The sequence below is a fragment of the Gorilla gorilla genome, chromosome 5 (assembly GCF_029281585.2).
Source record: "Gorilla gorilla gorilla isolate KB3781 chromosome 5, NHGRI_mGorGor1-v2.1_pri, whole genome shotgun sequence".
NCBI classification, from domain to species: Eukaryota; Metazoa; Chordata; class Mammalia; order Primates; family Hominidae; genus Gorilla; species Gorilla gorilla.
Window position 1 is genome coordinate 141,867,489 of NC_073229.2, and position 24,802 is coordinate 141,892,290.

At 37.9% G+C, this 24,802-nt stretch overlaps 1 protein-coding gene across 1 annotated transcript in view; it reads left to right on the forward strand.

The window, feature by feature from the left end:
• Position 1: 1 nt before the first annotated feature.
• NUS1 (NUS1 dehydrodolichyl diphosphate synthase subunit) overlaps positions 2–24,802 on the forward strand; it is a 34,290-nt gene continuing 9,489 nt past the window's right edge. The window contains exons 1-3 of the mRNA XM_004044597.5: positions 2–663; positions 17,543–17,668; positions 18,532–18,681. Coding sequence (XP_004044645.1) covers positions 249–663; positions 17,543–17,668; positions 18,532–18,681 — 691 coding nt within the window. The 5' untranslated portion in view covers positions 2–248. The remainder of the gene's footprint in view (positions 664–17,542; positions 17,669–18,531; positions 18,682–24,802) is intronic.

A 24,802-nucleotide genomic window follows, 5' to 3' on the forward strand; every position in this document is an offset into this window, starting at 1 on the left:
CAGAAGCCGCGTCAGAATTCCACGCTGGCCAATCAGAACTGTCCATGTACTACTGGGGGCGGGGCTGCCAAGGGAGGAGGAAGATGGCGGCGGGGGCGAGGTGAGGTGTTGGCAGTGGAAAGGGGTTCGGGCTTGGGGGGCGGGGGGACGCGGAGCGATGGCCCGCGCCGGCCGCAGGGGCGGATAAAAAGCCGTCGCGCCGCGGGAGTGGGCGGGAGGGAGAGGGGGTGTCCGAGGGCCACAAGAGTATGACGGGGCTGTACGAGCTGGTGTGGCGGGTGCTGCACGCGCTGCTCTGTCTGCACCGGACGCTCACCTCCTGGCTCCGCGTTCGGTTCGGCACCTGGAACTGGATCTGGCGGCGCTGCTGCCGCGCCGCCTCTGCCGCGGTCCTAGCGCCGCTCGGCTTCACGCTCCGCAAGCCCCCGGCAGTCGGAAGGAACCGCCGTCACCACCGGCACCCGCGCGGGGGGTCGTGCCTGGCAGCCGCACTCCACCGGATGCGCTGGCGCGCGGACGGTCGTTCCTTGGAGAAGCTGCCTGTGCATATGGGCCTGGTGATCACCGAGGTGGAGCAGGAACCCAGCTTCTCGGACATCGCGAGCCTCGTGGTGTGGTGTATGGCCGTGGGCATCTCCTACATTAGCGTCTACGACCACCAAGGTGAGGCCCGGTGCGGTGGTGGGGGGTGGCCGAGGCGTCTTGGACCGCTGGACCGCTAGACCGCTGGTCTGGCGGGTGGTGCCCATGGCACGAGTTGCCGCGGCCTCTCTGCAAATCACAGCGCTAGCGCTTTCGAGGAAGGGAGATCAGCTTTACTGAACACCTACTAATTCTCTGGATTTGACTCAGTCGCTTTTTAACATTTTAAAAATATCCCTTGGCCGGGCGCGGTGGCTCATGCCTGTAATCCTAGCACTTTGGGAGGCCGAGGCGGACGGATCACCTGAGATCGGGAGTTCGAGACCAGCCTGACATAACATGGAGAAACCCCGTCTCTACTAAAAATACAAGATTAGTCGGGCGTGGTGGCACATGCCTGTAATCCCAGCTACTAGGGAGGCTGAGGCAGGAGAATCGCTGGAACCCGGGAGGGGGAGGTTGTGGTGAGCCGAGATCGCGCCACTGCACTCCAGCCTGGGCAACAAGAGCGAAACTCTGTCTCAAATAAGTAAGTAAATAAATAAAAATAAATAAATAAAAAATCTCTTATTCGTTATAATACCGCAGTAATGTAGATGGCATTTGTATACCCTTGCCAAGGTTTAAAAACATTAACTGATTTGCCCAAGGCCACAAGATCGTAATGGGGCCACAAAGATATTGGAATTTTAGCCATTCTGTGCTTTTTCACAATCTTTGCCTTTGGTTACACCACACTGTTTCTTTAAGAGAGCTTCCAGGCGCTGTTCTTAAGTCGCAGTGAGGCTGTAGAGGACTTAGGCATGGGCTGTGTGATAGGTACTGCAAATGGGAGCGGTGGGGTTCAGGTGGTATTTGAACTGGGTTTATGAAAAATATGTGAGAGATTGGATAGGCAGAAAAGAAAATGGTCCCTTTCTGTCTTGGAAGCCTGGGATGGTTTGTGATCCTTCATCATCAGTGCCCAACACAGTACTTGATAGAATTGTCCTCTCATACGTTTTGATTGAGGGAATGAATTTCACCATAGGGAGTTTTTGTAAGTACAAAAATTCAGTACTTATTGGGTAGCTACAAACCTAAAGCACTGTGCTAGGCATATTCCTTGGAATCTTGCATTTAATTCCATGGACTCTCAGGCTTGTTAGGAGGTAGGCACACACTCACATATTTGACATGGTTAATAACAAGAAGTGTTGAGAGTAAAATTACTATTGTGAGAAGAGAGGAGAGAAATTGTGAATGAAGGAACTTGAGAAGTTCATGCAGTGGAGGTGGGATTTAAGCAGGACCTTGAAGAATAGGTAGGAGATAAGTTGAGGAAGACTCAAATTTGGGATGTCAGGTTTGATTTTCAATCAGATCTTGAAGGCATTGGAATTTCTTTAAAGATAAAGATGTGAGAAGAATGATTTAAGAGTATTGGTATGAAAGGAAGAAAACAAAAGTTTTATTCTCTGTTCAATAAATTACCTGTGTGCTCTAGAGAAGCATACATCTTTGTCAGATTGGTAAATTTAAGTGCAGGGTTTTGTCAGAAAGGGAAGGCAAAGGCCAGACAATAACGCTTACAGGGTGATCTCTGATTGCCCTATCATCTTTCCTGCAGCCCGCAAGGAACATGATGACGCAGTAGCCTGTCATCACCAAATGATGATTTGCCCTATAGGGTAAAGTTTGATATATTCAGAGACTGACATTTATGGAACTTGCTAAAGAACTCAGCAGACCAATAGAAATCATGAGACTGTTAGGAGATGACACAATCCATGCCTAAACCAATGCAACCAGTTTTGCTTGGGGAAAAAAATAGGTGAAGCGAAAGTGGACATCAAAGGCATTAAGCAACGTGGTGGATTGATGTACAGCCAGGTGATTCTTTTAAAGCAAGTATCTTTATCTTCCAGTAGGGAAGGAAAATGTATAGCTAAATTGTTTGACTTGATGACCGTGCCTACTAGTACAGACTATGATGTTGCCACATTTCCTTGTTCCGGCAAGTCCTGTGTTTAAATTGCTGATGTGATTCAGAAGTATCCTGTGTCATAGTTGCTAAAAGAAAAATGATTAGTAATTAAAAGGAAGAAGTAAGCTAAGCCAAGTTTTGGCTGAGAACTGAAAGGCACCTTAAGGAGCATTTTCAGTGAAAGGGCTTACAGGATTTTGTATCTTAACTGTAAAATCAGTTTTTTTGTTTTTTTTTTTTTAAAGGAATAAGAAATATTCCTGAAATAGGAGACCTTCAGTTAGTCCATTCTTGGTTTTGATTCGTTCATACATTCATTTACAGGTGACAGCTGGGGTCTGTTAAGTACCAGATACTCTTCCAGACATGGGAATGCAGCAATGTACTCATGGAACTTAGATTTCAGTGGGAATCTGACAAATAATATACGTGGGTGAATATGTGGTAATGTAAGTGCAATGAGGAAAAGTAAAGCAGAGAAGGGAAGATAGGAATGTTGAAAGTCAGTGGTGTAGGAAGGGGTACAGTTTTAAATAGGGAGGCCAAGGAGAGGCTCTTTGAATATAGACTTGAAAATATAGGCCATGTGGATATGTAAGAATCACTCAGAGGGAGTATAGACATGTAAGCTTTATTTAGTGTTTCTTTTTCAGTGTTTTTTTTTTTTTTTTGAGATGAAGTCTCGCTCTGTCACCCAGGCTGCAGTGCAGTGGTGTAATCTAGGCTCACTGCAACCTCCGTCTCCCAGATTCAAGTTCTCCTGTCTCAGCCTCCCCGAGTAGCTGGGACTACAGGTGCTGCGCGCCACCCTGCCCTGCTAATTTTTGTATTTTTAGTAGAGACAGGGTTTTGCCATATTGGCCAGGCTGGTCTCGAACTCCTGACCTCAGGTGATCCGCCCGCCTCAGCCTCCCAAAGTGCTGGGATTACAGGTGTGAGCCACCGCGCCCGGCCATATTCAGTGTTTCTAAATAAATGTCTATTTAAGCTTATTTCTAGATAGATATTTAACATATGAAAAATCCTATTGACATACTCGTAAATACCACTGGGATACAAGAAGTACAAGAAATGGTGTCTCTTAAAGAGTTTCCACTCAAGTAAGGATGTCCATTAAAAATGAACACAAGCTAATATAGAAATGCTAAGTGAATGGCAGATACTTTATTTAAGGAGCAAAAAATGGAAAATTTCCCGGGTTACCTCCATATTTGTCTGGTAAGGAAGGGAGCAACACCTGAGCTGGACCTAGTCAAAAAGACAGAATTGGGATTGGCGTGAACCGTGTTCTCTGTGTGTGTGAATGGGGATTTCCCTAATGGCAGCATTCTCATTAGACTAGGTTCAGTAATAGCATTGAGTAGAGTGTTGGGAGCAGTGAATATAGTAGGTTAATTTATGTAATGAACAGTTGGGAAATGAGGTAGGATGAAGGCTTGGACAGCTATTCTGGTTACCTACTGCTTTGTAGAAATCTAGCCAAAGCATAGTGTTTTAAAACAACAATTTATATATTGACTTAGTTCAGTTGGGCAGTTTTTCCTTTGGGTCACTCATAGCTTTCATTCAGATAGAGTCTGGGACCCAAAGGTTTCTCCTTATGTTTGGTGCCTGGTTTTTGATGGCTGAAATAGATGGGGCAGGTTGGTCATCTGGCTTCACATGGTCTGGAGGTTGGCTTCAGGGTAACCAGTTAACTAACTTCCCCCAGAACAAATGTTTCCAGAGACTTGGCCAAAGGCTGAAGCTGAAAGATGTCTTAGGACCTAACCTAGGAAATCATGCAGTGTTATTTTTGCTATGTTCTCTTGGTTAGAGAAGTCTCGCGTCTGTTCTGCATCAAGAAAGTGGAGAAATGGACTTCACCTCTCAATGAGAAAATGGCTTGTGTAGAAAGGTTGGGTGAGGATTTGAAGGGAGATGGATGGGCAGCCACTTTGAAGACAAGCTTACCACCTTACATTTTATTCTGTCCTACACCCCTTTGCTCTCAAATTTGTACTTAAATTCGTTCTAATTATGGTTGGATCTAGATAATAATATTTAATCCTTAGACTAAAAGATCTATTATATTGACCTTAATTTGACTGCCAGCAAACTGATCTTTTTTTCACTACCTGCAATATTTCTTGATTATAATAGAGTCTGCAAGTAATTCTTTCATCTTTCAAAAATTCAGGTTGTTCTCTCAGGACAGTGATCAGGAATTTTTTGAGTTCAGAATTCTAGCGAGATTTGGTTGTTCTGTCTATATGATTATAATTTAAGAAATGACCGTAACTGGGATGGTACAAGAACCAGGGGTTGGGGTAAATGGATTTTATTGTTCTAGCCTTAGCAGTGTTGTTTGTCTGTGTCTCACATGCAAGTACACTTGGCTCCAAGTTATTTGGATATGTATTGTTATCTTAAGTGATGGAACTTGTTCTTATTTCCTGGCTTTATTGTGCCTTGCTGGGAACCTTGCTGTTGGTCAGTATTTTTCAAAACCTGTCTGTGGACCATCTGTGAATTAGTCATTGGGGGTGCTTATAAAAAAATGCAGATTCAACACAGTTAGTAATCAAACTTAATGAGGGAACTGGGACCTGGGCGTCTCTGTTTTTATCAAGCTACCTGTATGATACTTCTGCACACTGAAGTTTAACCCTAACACAGATCAAAGGATACTCTGCTACTTGCCTTACATTATTTATATTTCATGTTCCTTTTCATGATTGAGGATAATTTGGGGTAAGCCTTAGGATTATTTGCTGTAAATTGGAATGATCCAGAATAAGGCATTGCCTTCTGTGTGAGAATTCAACAGTAAGACAACAAATTTTTTTTTTGTGCTGCTCTTTCTAGTGCTATTTCCTTAGTTTATTTAAATCGAAACTAGGTTGCTTTTGAAATGGTTTTTGGGTACAGGTTTCTCACAGTAAAATTTTAAAAGTCTGCCCAGTGTATCCTATCTTTTCAACCTGTTTCTGAATGCTTTGCATACCTTTTGCTATGTCTGTATTTAGGTATTTAATGTTCCAATTTCCTGGAACTCCCTCTTCTCCTTTTTCTGGCAAATGGCTGTATGCCTACCAAGAGGCTATTGTTCACCTTTTCTGAGTCAATCCTAAATATCACCTTGTATATTTTTGCCTTTCTTGAGTATTCACTCCGTTCCCTATCTTACTATATTTCTGAATCTCCTCAGAACTTCAAACATCTCTAAAGGTACTTCTGTTCTCTGCTTTGTGTAGTCGTATTTATATGTATATGTGCATAAACTTTCTTACTAGATTATAAGCTCCACAGATACTATCCATCCTTCTCATTTTTGCTTTTCTTACAGAGTGTATCTTGGTGTTATGCATGTAATGAATAGTTAATATGTGTTCCTTGAATTCAAAGAAGGGCTGCATTTCCTGTAGATAAGAATAATGAACTGAGTTGCGCTTTCTGCTTCCCAACGCAATACCCAGAAGCCTTAAAGTAATGGAGGAAAACGAACATAGTTTACCCTAGTTTACTTAGTTGGCACAGTGACACAGATGCTATTGAGAAGTATGATTTTCTTAAGTTTATTCTCCTTATGTTGAAATACAGAGGTGCCGGAAATGTTGAAAGTCTAAATATAAATGTGATTACATTTGACATACTGAATAGTACAACCTAGTGTTTATCTTCCCTCATGTGGAAACTCATGTAAGGGAGCATTCTGTTCTTAATCTCTACCTTTGTGTAGTTGACTTCTTGTACAGAGTTTCACATTTATCTTAACATCCTGAAATGTCCTCTTCACCTTTTTCTGGCAAAGGGCTAGCTACCTGTCAAAAGACTGTTGATTCTTTTCTTTTTTGAGATGGAGTCTGGCTCTGTCGCCGAGGCTGGAGTGCAGTGGTGTGATCTCGGCTCACTGCGACCTCTGCCTCTGGGGTTCAAGCTGTTCTCCTGCCTCAGCCTCCTGAGTAACTGGGATTACAGGCATATGCCACCATGCCCACCTAATTTTTTGTATTTTTAGTATATATGGGGTTTCACCATGTTGGCCAGGCTGGTCTTGAACTCCTGACCTCAAGATCCACCTGCCTCAGCCTCCCAAAGTGCTGGGATTACAGGTGTGAGCCACCGTGCCCAGCTTGTTGATTCTTGTAAGTTCATCCTAACTATCATCTCTGAAGTAGCCTCTCTCGACTGTTCCATCCCCAGTCTTACTCTGTCTTTGAAAAATTCTATCCTGCTTTTGTTAACTTTTTAAATGACTTTATTCTCTATGTACCCTTTTGTTTAACTATAGTACTGGATCTGTGTATTAAAGTAAACCTTTGCTGAGTGTGGTGGCTCATGCCTGTAATCCCAGCAGTTTAGGAGGCTGACACGGGAGGATTGCTTGAGCCCAGGAGTTTAAGACCAGCCTGGGGAATATAGTGAGACCCGCATCTCTGAAAAATAAAAATAGAAAATGAGCTAGACATGGTGTGTGCCTGTAGTCCCAACTACTCAGGAGGCTGAGGTGGGAGGATTACTTGACTCCTGGAGGTTGGGGCTGCAGTGAACCATGGTTGCACCACTGTACTCTAGCTGGGGTGAAAAAGTGAGATCCTGCCTCAATCAATCAATCAATAAATCAAACCTATATCTTAAGAGTAATAATTATCCTTTGTTGAACTTTTAGTCTGTACTGGATACTATAGAAAAGTGCCTTAAGTCGTCAGCAGTTTTACAGATAAACTGAGATTTAAAAAGCCAGGTTCCAAATCTAGTAAGGAGCAGATCTAGAATTTGAACCAGATTTTTATTCTAGAGCTTTTGTGCTTAACCATTACATTATTTTGATTTCCACTGGTAAGAGAATGTGACGACAGTGGTCACTTTTAGTACTGTTTCTGATTCTTTTGGGTCATCTTCAAGCTTTGGTAAACAGGCACTTATCTACAGGTTATAGAAATTATTTGTAAAAGATATTTAAAGACTAATGGAGATTTCTTCATTCCACTAGTATACATGTTCATCCTTTGAGTTATAGGACACATTTTTTAAAAAAACAGCTAAAAAATTTAATGTTATGGTGCTCCAGCTTTGTGTTGAGCTGTTAGTTTGTCAGGTGAGCAGATTCTGTAAATATATTCTCATTTTAAAAATGTCCAACAAGATGCCGAAAAAACCCACATGGATTGTTCATTTTACATATCTCTTGTGCTGACAAGCTAGGACTTAAATCCAGCCCTCATTTTGTTGTATACTTTGTCACCATTACACATACCTGTTCTCTTACTACAGCACTGCAGTATAATTTTCTACAGTATAATTATTGTTCTGTGAGGTGTCCTGAAGGGCTCTCTCCTGAAATAAAATAGCTTAATGGCCTATGTATTTTGTTATGATTTATTTTCTTATGACTACTTCAGTCATGTAAAATTTTAATGGTAGATTTTTTTCATTTTAAATAATTGCTCCATAAATATATGTTTTCTTCTCTGAAGATTGCTCTCTAGTCGTTTTATAATTGAGTTGTTAGAGGTAACTTAGGTGACTAGTTTAAAAAGAAAAAGAGGTAGGCCAATTTTTAGAACAGGCATTTATTTATAAATAGAGATTACTTTAATTCCATAACCAGTGAAGTGCTTAATAATAAGGAGAGATTGTTTCAATGCTTATCTCATTTTCTTCTCTTGTTTGTTCTTGTAAGTACTTGCTATTATTTCTTAAAAAGTCTGTTTCTGTAGAAGGGAATAAATAATCACAGTAAAAATTCCAGTTTCAGATTTAAAAGAGATAGTAAATGTATTTTAAAAGTCTCATTTTATAGACTTGATTATACATTTCACATACCTTTTAAAATAATCAGTATTTGAGGAATGCAAATAAGATTTGCTGATGGAATACTTGTCTAATTAAACTCCTTGTGACTTGGTTCCCTTAATTTAAAAAAAGTATGCATGTCATGACTTTATTATTCAGTTAATGTGTAAGACTGAATACAGTATGTAACCTAGTAGGTAGATTAGGCAAATTAACTTCTACTCTACTCTGCTTTCTTCTAATCCATATGTCTGGCTTCTCCTCTGTTGTACTTCCAAATGTTGTGGTGTCCTAGAGTTTGGAGCTGTATGTATGCCTTTGTCTTTCTGTTACTCACTTTGTTGCAACTACTCAACTCTGCTAGTGTAGCCAAAAATGGCCATAAGCAAATGTGGCTGTTTTCCATAGCAGTAGTTTGCTGACCCCTGTCCTGCAGATAATCTCCCCAATCCCATGGCTTTAAATGTCACGTGTGTGCTGACACACAGGTTTGGGCTGGAAATACAGTCCTGATATCTCCCATAATTCCAGACTTCTATATCTAACTCCTTGCCTAAAATAATTTATTAGGTCAATCCTATGCCTTATATGTCTAAAACAGTACTTTTGAGACCTAATCCTTGTTTTAGTCTCCATTGCAGCCACCCAAGTTTAAATTACCATTGTTCTTTCACCTGGATTACTGTAGTAGCCTCCTAATTGATCTCTATTTTTCTATCCTGGTCCCTGTATAATCCATTCTTCACCTACCAGCGAGGTGATCTTTTTTTGATGGCATCATTTGGACTGAATAAAACCCTCCAACAGCTTCTCGTTTTAGTTGGAATGCTTTTGAAATTCATTACCAAGGCCCACAGGCCCCTTCATGTTACGGCCATTGCTGACATTTCTGGTGTCCATATGATACTCTTCTTTCCTCGAATGTGATGAGAAACCTGACTGCTGAGAGAATATGCAATAGAGTGATTCCTATAATAGCAATCACCTGGGGAAGTATTGATTTTTATATTTTAAGAACTGAAAAAAACAGCAAAAAACTTTTTGTTTAATACAGTTGTTAAAATAATCATGAGACTAGCACCAAGGAAGGATACATATTACACAAGTAAAAAAAGCAGGATACAAATTGCATAATCATATACACTAGGATTACATATGCATGTGGACAAAGACTAGAAAATATTGAGAAGTAGAAATAGTTGTGTTACAATGGTAAGGTTAGGGACATTCCAGTAGTTATGGGGAAGGTTAGGGAACATTCCCTTATTATCTAAACATTGAACATCTTATTTTTTAAGACTAGAATTTAAAACAAATATTTCTTAGAATCTAAAATGAAGTCTTCATTTGGCCCCCAAAATGCATACCTGCTGTTTATTAAGAAATAACAAAAGCATGGTAGTCTTCCTGAGGTATAACTTTGCTAGAATAATTTTCTTCTTTCACGGAAGTTGAAGATTTTGTGGTTTTATTTTTATTTTTTTCAACTTTTATTGTAGATTCAAAGGATGTGTGTGCAGGTTCCTTACTTTGGAAATTGAAGATTTTCTTGTGTGTGTTTTTTCATAATGGCTATTTGATATATCTTTTCTTTCTTTTTTTTTTAGAGACAGGGTCTTACTTTGTTGCCCAGGCTGGAGTGCAGTGGTGCGATCATAGTTAACTGCAGCCTTAAACTCCTGGGCAGCCTCCTGAGTAGGTTGTACTACAGGCACAAGCCACCATGCCTGGCTAATTCTTTTATAAAGACAGGGTCTTGCTACATTGCTCAGGCTGGTGTCAAATTCCTGACCTCAAGTGATCCTCCCATCTCAGCCTCCCAAAGTGTTTGGGATTATAGGCATGAGCCACCATGTCCAGCCCATTTAACTTTTTTCTTTATATTTCATATAGTTTACATTTGGGAAATTGAGAGTACGTGAAATATAATTTTAAAGCAACAAAACATAAAGTAAAAATCTTTAAGTCATTATTGCAAAAACTTATTTTAGATTCCCAAGTCACTCCTAAAGAATTCAAATATCTGTTTGCCCTGTGAAACCTCCTTAAAAGCCTTTTAAAAAAGAGCTCTGGAGTCAGGAGAATCACTTGAACCCAGGAGGTGGAGGTTGCAGTGAGCCAAGATCGCGCCATTGCACTCCAGCCTGGGTGAGAGAGTGATACTCCGTCTCATTAAAAAAAAAAAAAGGGCTGGGCGCCGTGGCTCACCTGTAATCCCAGCACTTTGGGAGGCTGAGGCGGGCTGATCATGAGATCAGGAGATCGAGACCATCCTGGCTAACACGGTGAAACCCCGTCTCTACTAAAAATACAAAAAATTAGCCGGGCGTGGTGGCGGGTGCCTATAGTCCCAGCTACTCGAGAGGCTGAGGCAGGAGAATGGCGTGAACCCAGGAGAAGAGCTTGCAGTGAGCCGAGATCGCACCACTGCACTCCAGCCTGGGCAACAGAGCAAGATTCTGTCTAAAAAAAAAAAGCTCTAGTCCTAGTTTTTTCGAAAAATACTACTCATTTATTAAAAGATAGGTTGTATTTATTTTATAAAATTCAACTTTTTTGGAGGAATTCAAAATTTAGTTGTACAGTGGAGTTTAGTATTGTTCCTTTATCAGAGTTAGAAATAGTAACTGAACTGAATAATTTGAGGGATTCCTGGATTTCAGGCCAAATTCTTAGATGCTTGGCCAAAGACAATTGCTTGACCTTTATGGATCTTTTTCCTCACCTGTAAAAGGTTGAAATAAAGTGATTCTTGAGGCGCAATACTATATAATTCTGTAAAATACTGTTTTCTTAAAAATTTGAGTAATTTCAAGTGTTTTCCCTTAATCAGTTATTTCTGAATGAATATGGCCTTAGCTTCCTTTTACATAAAATAACTTTTGTAATAGTTTCTTTATCATTTTGGCTTTAGTTTGGATTCTAGAAGGGAAACAGGATGAATTATAATATGAGAAAAAGAATCTGTACATATACTATGATATTACTAGAGGAATTGCCTGTTTTAGTCAAAGCCAACCTTATATCTTGTATTTCTTGTGTATCATGTGAAGTGTGTATGTGTGTGTGTGTGTGTGTGTGTGTAGACATTGAATCCTGAAGAAAATTGTAAGCTGATAATATTGCTTGTGAATAAGTATGATCAGATTTCTGGGTGGGGGTCAAGTTATGAGTTATTAGGAATCATCTTGCCCATAGTGTCTTGTCTACACTCTTAGCAATTCTCAGAAACCATACCTTTAAATTTTATTTCTGCATCCAAATGAGCCAAGAAAGATTCTGTTCCAATAACTGTATGAAAGTCTTTATAAGAGACATTTTGTAACTGTGTCTGTCTGTAATATTCTTTCCTTTTAGTGGAACTTCTGCCTGTGTGCAATAAGGAAGTGTCTGCTTTTATTGTGGGATGTTCCTGGAAACCTAAGAAAAATTCCATTCAGTGACATGTTCCTTTATGTTTCATTATTGTTAAGCAGCACTTTGTACATTGGTAATTCAGTTGATTAAATAAACATTGAACTGCTATATGGAAAATATGGGAAAAGAGATGAGTAAGACACACATTCACAAATAAGACTACAGTTGAGGGGAGGGTGGAGAGATTTAAGCTATAATAAAAAGTAGAATATTCGTTTATTAACAAGTTTAAATGAGTGTATGTGGAGGGGTTGAGAGTGAGGGTAAGTCAGAGGAGGAATGGGGCACATCTGGCTGGGGAATTGGGAAAGGCCTCTTGAAGGTAAATGACATTTCAGCTGGCCTGTGAAGAATTAGGAGAATTTAACAGGCATGGGCTTGGGGAAGTGGCATAAAGGATGGAGGTTGGAGTCACTCCATGTGTTTTTGAGGAACATAGGCAATTCTGATTTGTGGGGATAAAGTATTACTGGGAAATGGAAAACTGCATTTGATTTCTGTTCAACAAGCATGGAAGCATAGGCTGGAATGTTAATGTTGGGCTGAGCAGTTCGTTCTTAATACACTAGGCATTTTAGGAACCATTTAAGATACTGAAGTTGGAATGTGCCAGGATTGAATAATCTGGTGGTGAAGCTAGCAGTACTTAATAGAAGGGGGCAGGAACACCCACAGAAGTTGCTTATAATATTATAAGGAAGTAGGCTGGGCCGGTTGCTCATGCCTGTAATCCCAATACTTTTTGAGGCCCGAGGAGGAAGGATCACTTGAGGGCCAGGAGTTAGAGACCAGCCTGGTCAACAAAGCAAAACCCTGTCTCTACAAAAATAAAAAATAAAAAAATTAGCTGGGCACAGTGATGTGCACCTGTAGTCCCAGCTACTCAGGAGGCTGAGGCAGGGGAATCACTTGAGCTTAGAGGCTGGAGGCTGCAGTCAGCTATGATAGCCCCACTGCACTCAGCCTGGATGACAGGGTGAGACCCTGTTTCTTAAAAATATGTGTGTGTATATATAATAAAGAACAGCACAATGGCTTGGAGCAGTGTGGGCAATGGACAGAAAGGAATATGGATATAGGAAACATTGCTGTAAAGGAGTATATGGGCTTAGCATAATTAGTAGGGCTTTGGGGGTTGATAATGGGAGAGTAGAGAGGATGCCTGGGTGACTGGGCAGATACTGATGCCTTTTTTAGAAATAGAGCGTCAAGAAGGAGGACTTTTTTTTTTTTAAATTATAAACCACTTTATAGCAATTACAATTTTAAATCACCTGCTGTCCTACTACCCCTATACATTTACTGTTCTCATTTTGCTGGTCCTCTTCCAGTCTTGTTCTTAAGTGCATGTAAGTTATACACTTAAAGTCCTGCTGCTTTTAATTTATTTTCTACCCTTGATGTCATATAAGTGTTCTGAGAGCTAGCTTTATTAGATAAGCCACCAAGGTTTGGCTTTATTCACTCTCGGATGCCTACAGAACTTCAAGGTAGAATTAGATGTTTGAACGAACTGGAAATGTTAGGAACCAAATGATCCTGTTTCTACTTAAAATTTTAACGTTTTGTTCATCATGGATAGTTTGGCATTTTAACTTTTAAAGATACTGCATTGTTATTCATTATCTTAATTACTGAGTTTTTTGGCACCCCCTTAAATTTTTGCACCCCAAATTTTACTTCACTTATTTTTGGGCCTTTTTTGTTTTCAAGTCTGGTGAGTGACTAGAATCAGAAAAGAAGGAGCACATGGACAGAAAGAGAGGGCTGAGACGGGAACCCTGAGGAATAATCTTTATTTAGGGTGAAAAGAAGAGAAAGTGGAAAGTGAGAATGGGCCATTCAAGGAGCCAGGTTACGTGTTGAATCAGGAAGAGAACATTGAGACAAGTTGGGATAAAGATAGAATTTTGAGAAGGAAGCGTGGTGGTCATTAATGGTAATGCTTCAGAGAAGTGGAGGAGGGAAGAATTAAGATTGAGGAGAGGTAGTGAATATTCTGGTGATAAGGTTGTCATGCATTGCTTTGAAGAGGGCAAGAGTTCCTGAAAAGATTTACCATTTTAATCTGGAGGCTAAGGTAAATATGAACAAATTGGTGAGAACTGAAGGCTAGGTTTTTAAAAAGAGTATCAAAGGAGGGGATTGGTGTGATGTGAATAGACAAAGCAGGCTTTCCTAGTATTACCCGACACTATTAAAATGAATAAATCTTAGTTTTTATGGGAAAGGGAGTCATTTACCATTTGATTTTTAATAAACTTGTATGTTCTGGCTGGAGTGTTATGGAGATTTTACATTTGTTTGGTTTTTTTTTTGTCTGTTTTAAAGAAAGAGTCTTTCTCTGTTGCTCAAGTGGAGTGTAGTGGCATGATCATAGCTCACTGCAGCCTTGAACTCCTGGGCTCAAGCGATCCTCCCACCTCGGCCTCCTTAATAGCTGGGACTAAGAGCGTGTGCCACCACGTCCAGCTAATTAAAAAACATTTTTTTTGTAGAGACAAGGTCTTGCTATGTTGCCCAGGCTAGCCTCTAATTCCTGGCCTCAAGTGTTCCTCCTGCCTTGGCCTCCCAAAGTGCTGGGATTACAGGTGAGAGCCACTGGCACCCAGCCCATTGTTAAATTAAGAAATTTTTGAAGTTCATATGACTTCCACAATTTATACATATAATACAGACCAAAGTGTGGTCTAACTTGTATAGATAGTTGGAAATCTTGTAAAATTTATAAGCCGGCATCATATATTTTATATGTTGTTTTGGAATATATGCTTTTTATATACATGTGAATTTTATGATTGATTTGGGGATATGATTATATCCTACACTTCTGCATTACTCCACAGGTATTACTGTTCTAAAGATTGCCATTCAAATAGCTCCTGATATTAATCACCTTCCTTTAAAAATTTTGCTAATATTTAGTGATATATTTTTTGCTTAATCTTGTTCTAGATATGGCTGTTTCAAAATGTTCACTTTTATATTTCCACGCTTAGAGTCTTATGATTGTGGGCTTTCATAATAATTGTGGGCATTCATACGTAGTGCCATCTTAGCCTTCTACTTTTCTCTATATATACCTACTTATATTTGAAATCTTACTAATCGTTATTCTTGTGTATATGGCTGTCCCACGTTAAGGAGGCTGACTCCCAAGTGTATATATATCTATGTCTCAGTTTCTGAGCTCCCATATTCTTTCAGCAGACATTTATTTATTGTTTGCTCTGTGCCAGGCACTGTGGTTGGCCCTGGTGAGCAAAACAGATAAGATCCCTACTCACATTGGTGCTTATATGACCTCTTTTGAACTTCTTCTGTGTCATCTCTCTTAATCACTTCTATAGTAATCCTCACCTAAATTTTCTGTCATTGGCTGTCTAAAACCGAACTCATCCTTTCCTTCAAACAAGTTCTCTTTGTGGAATTTTCAACTTTCAAAAATGTTATCGGCTGGGTGTGGTGGCTCACGCCTGTAATCCCAGCACTTTGGGAGGCCGAGGCGGGTGGATCACGAGGTCCGGAGGTCAAGACCATTCTGGCTAAACGGTGAAACCCCATCTCTCCTAAAAAAATACAAAAAATTAGCCGGGCATGGTGGCGCATGCCTGTAGTCCCAGCTACTCAGGAGAATCGCATGAACCCAGGAGGCGGAGGGTGCAGTGAGCCTAGATCACGCCTCTGCACTCCAGTCTGAGCGACAGAGTGAGACTCTGTCTCAAAAAAAAAAAAAAAAAAAAGATTATCATTTTCTGCTACCTAGGATAAAAGCCATGGAATTTTCTACATTCACTTCTAAGTCAGTCATGTACCATACATATTCTCTCAATTCTTCCTTTGTGGTAAATCCTTTTTCCCCTCATCGCCTCGACAAATTATGTATGGACTAATACAGTAGTCTGCTGCTTGCCCTTCTATATGCTGTTGCCAGATTAATTCTTCTAAAGATGCACATTTTTATGTATTTCCATATTGCTCAGAAATTGTTGCTTATCCATTTGATAGGCAGAATGAGATAAAAACTAGGACTATCCTCTTACCAGTTTTTTCATATCCTTTGCATCAGCAGCATTGGTCTGTTTTTTTAACATTCCAAACTCATGCTTTTTCTTAAGCATTTTTTCCCACCTGATATCTTCTCTAGTTTTTTCTGTTTAACCTGAGTTCATCTCAGCTCAAATCTTATTTTATAAAGCCTTCCTCACCAAAGGAGACTTTTGTAACTACTGTTACACATACACTTCTGGCTTGGCATTTGTATACAGTATATTCAGCAGGTTCTGTGCCATAGAGATATATATATATAGTTCAAAATATATATTCAAAATTGATATAATTTTGATTGTTTAATTATATATTGATTTAATATATTTATATTTAATTATATATATTTAATTATATATTGATTGATATAATTTTAATTGTTCAGAATACTCACCAGAATTTGCAAATAGTAATGACAAAGATGATCAAGGTAAGCATGAGTGTATAATTGAACATGTAACATATGAAGATGTGTGTTTTGTGTTTCATGGCAATTTCTGTTACTTTGTCATTTATTCATTCACGTTGCTCTGTTACTCTTTATTGTCAACAACTTTAATCATCAGATTTAGACTTTCCCATCTTAATCTTGGTAAAAAGTGAATACATGGTAAGGATTTTATTTTACCAGGCAAATTTTTTAACTAGTTCCACAGAGAATCCATAGAGTGGACACATTTGTAGGGATATTGAAATGAATATATAAATAGAGGTACAACTGGTTGTTCTATGGGGTGAGGAAAGAAATTGAATCTTTGCTGGACAAGAAAGTTGGAAATTCTACAAAGAGAACTAGTTTGATGGAAAAGATTTAAGCAGCTTTATATGTATATATTTATTATATATATGTGTATATATCAGCCTGTGTTCTCTCTCCCAGTTATTTTGTTAAACTACTTTAAAGTCATGCCTGACTGAGAGTGCAGAGTAGGAACATTTGATAAAGATTAAAAAGGCAATGGCTACTAGAAAGCTGCCTCTGCAAATTGTCAAAGACTTGTTCCTTTTTTTAGTTAGAGCTCTTACTAGTTTTACATTAAATGTATGTCACATAGTTCCTTTGTCTTTCTCATCTTTCTCAGTAACATGACAGTAGTTAACAGTGTTAACTTTTCCCTGCATAGAGGACCATACATTGTTTTATGTATTTTATTTCTGTGCTTTGTTTTAATTTACTAAATTGTTTTTCTGTTCTCTTTTTACGTAATCCTTATTACTTCCTCTTATGATTTAAAAAACTAATCAAATTGAGGCAAGAGTATTTAATACAAGTAGTAAATCTGCAGAAAAGGTACATTAGACTGTGAGTGAGGAACATAACAGGCTCTAGACCACTGCTGCAATTTATAATTTCTTAGAGAAGAACCTTAAAGAGTTTAGGCCTCAGTTTCTGAATCCATAAAGATTTTAAGTAAGTGATCTCTTAAAATTCCTAAGTCTAAATTTCTGTCATATTCACATGCCACTACTTAAGTAGTTACCTCTGTTCTTTTTTTTGCTGGAAGCCAGACTCTTGTATTAACAAAGTTTTGTTGTCATGTTTTCCTTTTAGATTCTAGTTTAGGACTAGTCATTACAGCTTTGTTTGACATTTGTTTAGTTCTGGATCTAGTGTTGTTTTCATAGCAAGCATTCACTTGAAGAGGAAAAATTAACCTAGTTGTGTTTTACTTGCCTTTTTCTTTTTTAAAGGTATTTTCAAAAGAAATAATTCCAGATTGATGGATGAAATTTTAAAACAACAGCAAGAACTTCTGGGCCTAGATTGTTCAAAATACTCACCAGAATTTGCAAATAGTAATGACAAAGATGATCAAGGTAAGCATGAGTGTATAATTGAACATGTAACATATGAAGATGTGTGTTTTGTGTTTCATGGCAATTTCTGTTACTCTGTCATTTATTCATTCACGTTGCTCTGTTACTCTTTATTGTCAACATCTTTAATCATCAGATTTAGACTTTCTCGTCTTAATCTTGGTAAAAAGTGAACACATGATAAGGATTTTATTTAACCAGGCAAATTTTTTAACTGGTTCCACAGAGAATCCATAGAATGGACACATTTGTAGGGATATTGAAATGAATATATAAATAGAGGTACAACTGGTTGTTCTATGGGGTGAGGAAAGAAATGGAATCTTTGCTGGACAAGAAAGAATTTGCATGTCTATAGATAAGAATTTTGCAGTGTTATCTGAGAATCCCATCAATTGTAAGATAGCTCCTATAAAAGTAGAATTGATAAAGGTATGTATGCTATAGGCAATGCATATTCCACTCTAACAGTTTTTTCTTAGTCTTTATTTTTTCTTTTATTCTGTGTTACTGCTAACGATATCGCAATTATACAGGAAATTTTAGATGCGTGAAAATTTGTTAGCTAGCCTATAAAGTTTCTGTTTTCCGGAGGATGTAGTCACAATGTATAGTCATTCTGAACACTTTGAAAAGAAGGCAGTGTATAAATATATACATGGATGTGATTTGGGATATATGGATCCTTTCAGAGGAGAGTAGCTAAGTATGTTTTGATATTGAAATTGAAGGGCTTAAAAAGTTCTTGTTTACTGTAAGAACTGTATGTTTATTTTGGTTTAACCTTGTATTTCTTAAAACTGCTTTTGAAATATACCTGGAAGAGAGTGTTTTTAAAATACATTGTTTGTTTTTTCTTCCAGTTTTAAATTGCCATTTGGCAGTGAAGGTGCTGTCTCCGGAAGATGGAAAAGCAGATATTGTAAGAGCTGCTCAGGACTTTTGCCAGTTAGTAGCCCAGAAGCAAAAGAGACCCACAGATTTGGATGTAGATACGTTAGGCAGTTTACTTAGTAAGTTTTTTTTTATATATATACATATATATGTATATGTATGTGTGTGTGTTTAGTTTTGTCACACGAGGATACAGTATGAAAGAAAATATTTTTGTTTCTTTCACACCATAAAGCCTGATTCTTTTGTTGTTAATACCTGTTAAATTTCTGAAATTTAAAGACCTATGTAAAAATGGTTTTGAGACAATGAAATTTGTAGCCACTCACTCGCATGAGGATTTAATGGTAAAGGAGACGACCTTTGAGGATCTTTTTTGTAGTGATGAATATTCTTGAAAATAGGACCTCTGCTTGTTAGCCTTCCTCTCCCTCTTCCCCTTTCTTTTTAGTTTGAACTTTCCCTTAACTTTGAACTTAATCTTTTTATGAGGTGATCCCAGGAATATAATCTTACTGTTACCATGATTCCTTTTTAATTATTCTTTCTATTATGCTATACCAAATATACAACTGTATTTGTCATGTTATACCAGATATAACTTTTTTTCTTCAGCTGTTTAAATAAGCCTTTAGTTTGCATATTCTGTCTAGAGAATTCCCTCTAGGACCTTTTTGCCTTAATGTCATGGTCCTTCTTGCTTACTGACATTAGCCTTGACCCTTTTGAAGGAAGACAATCTCTCTAGTAAATTCATGTTCATTAATAGCTTCTATAGGCATACAGTTTTAGACATTCATTCATTTTTTATTACTTAGAATATCCATTTACTTATTAATCGTGCATTTTCAGGCTGGATGGGGTGGCTCACACTTGTAATCCCAGCACTTTGGGAGGCTGAGGCAGGTGGATCGCTTGAGCGCAGGAGTTTGAGACCAACCTGCGCAACATAGCAAAACCCCATCTCTACAAAAAATAAAAAATTAGCCAGGCATGGTGGCTCACGCCTGTGGTCCCAGCTACTCAGAAGGCTGAAGCAGGAGTATAGTTTGAGTTCGAGAGGCAGAGGTTGCAGTAAGCCAAGATCGCATCAGTACACTCTAGCCTGGGTGACGGAGTGAGGCCCTGTCTCAAAAAAAAAAAAAAAAAGAAAAGAAAAGAAAAGAAAAAGAAATGCATTTTCTATCTTAACTTATTTACTTAACTCTCCATTCTTTGTTTCTTCCACTTTGACATGTGTCCGTCACAGAGCAAAGTCCATCTCCCACTTCTTGGTTTCGCTAACTTCCTACTTTTGTTGACTACTCGCTTCTTACCCTACCCTGTCATTGCCTAATTATATTCAGGCTCAGTGAGTAGTAGACCATTATGGGGCCTCTCTGCTCAGATGTTACTGGGATGTTGACTGTTTCCTGCACCCTATGAGGCCCTAATAAGAGAGTAATTTCATAAGGACGTTCTGAAAGTTGATGGAGATCCAAAGATGACCTTCAGGTAGTCCATGGGAAAGCGCTAATGTTTATTAAGCCCAGTTGTTGCCTTCAGGCATTGTAGGCTTAGGATAAATGAAAATGTACACAATTCTTAACTTATTAATTTGACAGAAGCAAGCATTCTGAATACCATCACCTCCAAAGTTCCTTTGTGACTGCATTTAGTCCCCACTCCTGCCCCCTAAACCAGCAACCACTGGTCTGGTTTCTGACTATACTTTTGCTTTTTCTATAAATTTTATATAAAAGGAGTCATACAATATATAGTCTTTTGTGTCTTGCTTTGTTTACTTACCATAATATTTTTGAGGCTCATCTATGTAAAATGCATTAGTTATTCATTGTTTTTTATTGGTGAGTAGTATTTTCTAGATATACCACATTTTGCTTATGTATTCATCGGTTAATGCACATTTGGTTTGTTTCCAGTTTTTGAATAATGCTGTATGACTGTTTGTGTACAAGTTTTTGTGTGGATGTTTGTGTGTTTTCAAGAATTCAGAAAGTCAGAATTCTATCAGATAAATTTAACAAAGAGAGTGAAATAATTAAAAAGAATCAAGCAGAAATTCTGGAGTTGAAAATGCAGTTGACATACTGAAAATGCATCAGAGTCTCTTAATAGCAGAATTGATCAAACAGAAGAAAGTTATAAGCTTGAAGATAAGCTATTTACAAATACAGAGAGGAGACAAAAGAATGAAACACACCTACAAAATCTAGGAAAAAGCCTCTTGAGGGCAAATCTGAGTTATTGGCCTTAAAGAGGAGATACAGAGAGAGAACGAGATGGGTTACAAAGTTTATTTAAACCTAGAGAACTTCCCAAACCTAGAGAAAAATATCAGCATTCAACTACAGGAAGATTATAGAACACCAAGCAGATTTAACCGAAAGATGACTACTTCAAGGCATTTAATAATCAAACTATGAAAGGTCAAGGATTTAAAAAAAAAATGGATCCTAAAAGCAACAAGAGAAAAGAAACAACATACAATAGAGGTTCAACGTATCTGGCAGCAGACTTTTCAGTAGAAACCTTACAGGCTGGGAGAGAGTGGCATAACATATTTTAAAAAGTGCTGAAAGAAAGAAACTTTTACCCTAGAATAATAGTATGCCCAGTGAAAATATCCTTCAAACACGAAGAAGAAATAGACTTTCCCAGACAAACAAAAGCTAAGAGATTTTATCAGCACCACACTTTCCCTGCAAGAAATGCTAAGGGGAATTGTTTAATCAGAAAGGAAAAGATGTTAATGAGCAATAAATCATCTGAAGGTACAACTCTCACTGGTAATAGTAAGTACACAGAATGTTACAGAACTGTAACTGTGGTGTATAAAACTGTCAAGTAAAAAGACTAAAAGATGACCCAGTCAATAATAATAACTAAAACAACTTTTCAAGACATAGACAGTACAATAAGATACAAATAAAAACAACAGAAAGTTTTAAAATGGGGAGATGAATGTAAAGTGTACAGTTTTTATTAGTTTTCATTTTGTTTATTTGTTTATACAAGCAGTGTGGTAATCAGCTTAAAATAATGGGTTATAACAGATAGTATTTGCAAGCCTCATGGTAACCTCCAATCAAAAAACTTACAAGAGATACACAAAAAATAAAAAGCAAGAAATTAAGTCATACCACCAGAGAAAATCACCTTTCCTAAAAGGAGGACAGGAAGGAAGTAAAGAAGGAAGAGTAGACCACAAAACAACCAGAAAACAAATAACAAAATGTCAGGAGTAAGTCCTTATCGATAATAACATTGAATGTAAGTAGACTAAACTCTTCAAAAGACGTACAGTGGGTGGATGGATAAAAAACAAGACCCAATGATCTGTTGCCTACCAGAAACACACTTCACCTATAAAGACACACAGACTGAAAATAAAGGGATGGAAAAAGATGTTTTATGCCAACGGAAACCCAAAAAGAGCAGGAGTTACTATACTTATATCAGACAAAAGATATTTCAAGACAAAAACTCTAAGAAGAGACCAAGAAGTTCACTATCTAGTGATAAAGGGGTCATTTTAGCAAGAGGATATAACAGTTGTAAATACATATGCACCCAACATTGGAGAACCCAGATATATAAAGCCAATATTAATAGAGCTAAAGAAAGAGAGAGAGAGACCCCAATACAATAATAGCTGGAGACTTCAACACCCCACTTTCAACACTAGACAGATAGAGACAGAAAATCAACAAGAAACATTGAACTTAATCTGCACTGTAGACCAAATGGATCTACTAGATATTTACAGAACATTTTATGCAATGGCTGCAGAATATACATTCTCCTTGTCAGCACATGAAACATTCGCAAGAAGAGACCATATGTTGGGCCACAAAACAAGTCTAAAACATTCACAAACATTGAAATAATATCAAGCATCTTCTCTGACCACAATGGAATAAAACTAGAAATCAATAAGAGGAATTTTGGAAACTATACAAACACCTGGAAACTAATCAGTATGCTCCTGGATTACCAGTGGGTCAATGAAAAAATTAAGAAGGAAATTGAAAAATTTACTGAAACAAGTGGTAATAAAAATAAAACATACCAAAACCTATGGGATGCAGCAAAGCAGTACTAACAGGGAAGTTTAAAGATCAGAGCAGAAATGAATGAATTTGAAATGAAAAAGTGTATACAAAAGATCAAAAATTTGGTGGTGTTTTAGAAAAGATAAAATTGAGAAATCTTTAGTTAGACCAAGGAAAAAAACCAGAAGACCCAAATAAATAAAATCAGAGATGGAAAGGAGATATTGCAACTGATGCTACAGAAATTCAAAGGATCGTTGGTGGCTGCTATGAGTAACTATATGCCAATAAATTGGAAAATCTAGAAGAAATAGATAAATTCCTAGACCTACAACCCACCAAGATTGAACCATGAAGAAATCCAAATCCTGAAGAAACCAATAATAAGTGATGAGGTTGAAGCTGAAGTAATGAAAAGTCTTAGAGCAGTGGAAAGCTCACGACTTGATGGCTTCATTGCTGGATTCTACCAAACATTTAAAGAAGAACTAATACCAATTCTACTCAAACTATTCTGCACAATAGAAAGGAGGGAATGCTTACAGATTCATTTTGTGAAGCTAGTATTACCATGTTACCCAAACCAGACAAAGACACATCAAAAAAAGAAAATTACAAGCCAGTATCACTGATAAATGTTCATGAAGAAATCCTCCACAAAATAATGGCAAACCAAATTCAACAATATATTAAAAAGATCATGACCAAGTGGGATTTATCCCAGGGATGCAAGGATGGTTGAACATACACAAATCAATGAATATGATATATTGACAGTATGAAAGATAAAAATCATGATCATTTCAATTGATACTGAAGAAGCATTTGATAAAATTGAACACTTGCATGATAAAAACCCTAAAAAATCTGGGTATAGAAGGAACATACTACAACATAATAAAAGCCATATATGATGGACCCATAGCTACTATCTTTCTGAATGGGGAAAAACTGAAAGCCTTTCCTCCAATATCTGGAACACAAGGATGCCACTTTCACCACTGTTATTTAGCATAGCACTGGCGGTCCTAGCTAGAGCAATTAGACCAGAAAAAGAAGGAAAAGGCATCCAGGTTGGAAAGGAAGAAGTCCTTCTTTGCAGATGATCTGATCTCAAATTTGGAAAGACCTAAAGATTCCACCAGACAACTCTTAGAACAGATAAACACATTCAGTAAAGTTGCAGGATACAAAACCAATGTACAAAAATCAGGGGCATTTCTATATGTCAATAGTGAACAATCTGAAAAAGAAACCAAGAAGGTAATCACATTTATAATAGGTACAAATAAAATTAAATATCTAGGAATTAACCAAAAAAGTGAAAGATCTCTACAATGAATACTATGAAACATTGATGAGAGAAATTAAGGAGGACAGCCAAAAAATGTAAGCCTATTTCCTGTTCATGGATTGGAAGAAGAATCAATATTGTTAAAATGTCCATACTACCCAAAGCAATCTGCAGTCAATGCAAAATATCAATGCAGTCTATCAAAATATCAGTGACATTCTTCACAGAACTAGAAAAAACAATCCGAAAATTTATATGGAATCACAAAAAGACCCAGAATAGCCAAAGCTATTCTAAGCAAAAAGAACAAAATTGGAGGAATCACGTTACCTGACTTCCAGTTATACTACAGAGCTATACTTATAGTTACCAAAACAGCATGGTACTGGCATAAAAACAGACACAGATTAATGGCAGAGAATAGACAATCTAGAGACAATCTAGAGACAAATGCATACATCTCCAGTGAACTCATTTTTTGACAAAGGTGCCCAGAACATACAATGGGAAAAACCAGTATCTTCAGTAAATGGTACAGGGAAAACTGGATATCCATATGGAAAATAATGAAACTAGAACCCTATCTCTTGCCATATACAAAAATCAAATCAAAATGCATTAAAGACTTAAATCTAAGATCTCAAACTAAGCAACTACTACAAGAAAACATTGGGGAAGCTCTCTAGGACATTGAACTGGGCCAAACCCTACAAGCACAGGCAACCAAAGCAAAAATGAACAAATGAGATCACATCAAGTTAAAAAGCTCCTGCACAGCAAAGGAAACAATCAGCAAAGTGAAAAGACAACACAGAGAATGGGAGAAAATATTTGCAAACTACTCATCTGACAAGGGATTAATAACTAGAATACATAAGGAGCTTAAGCAAA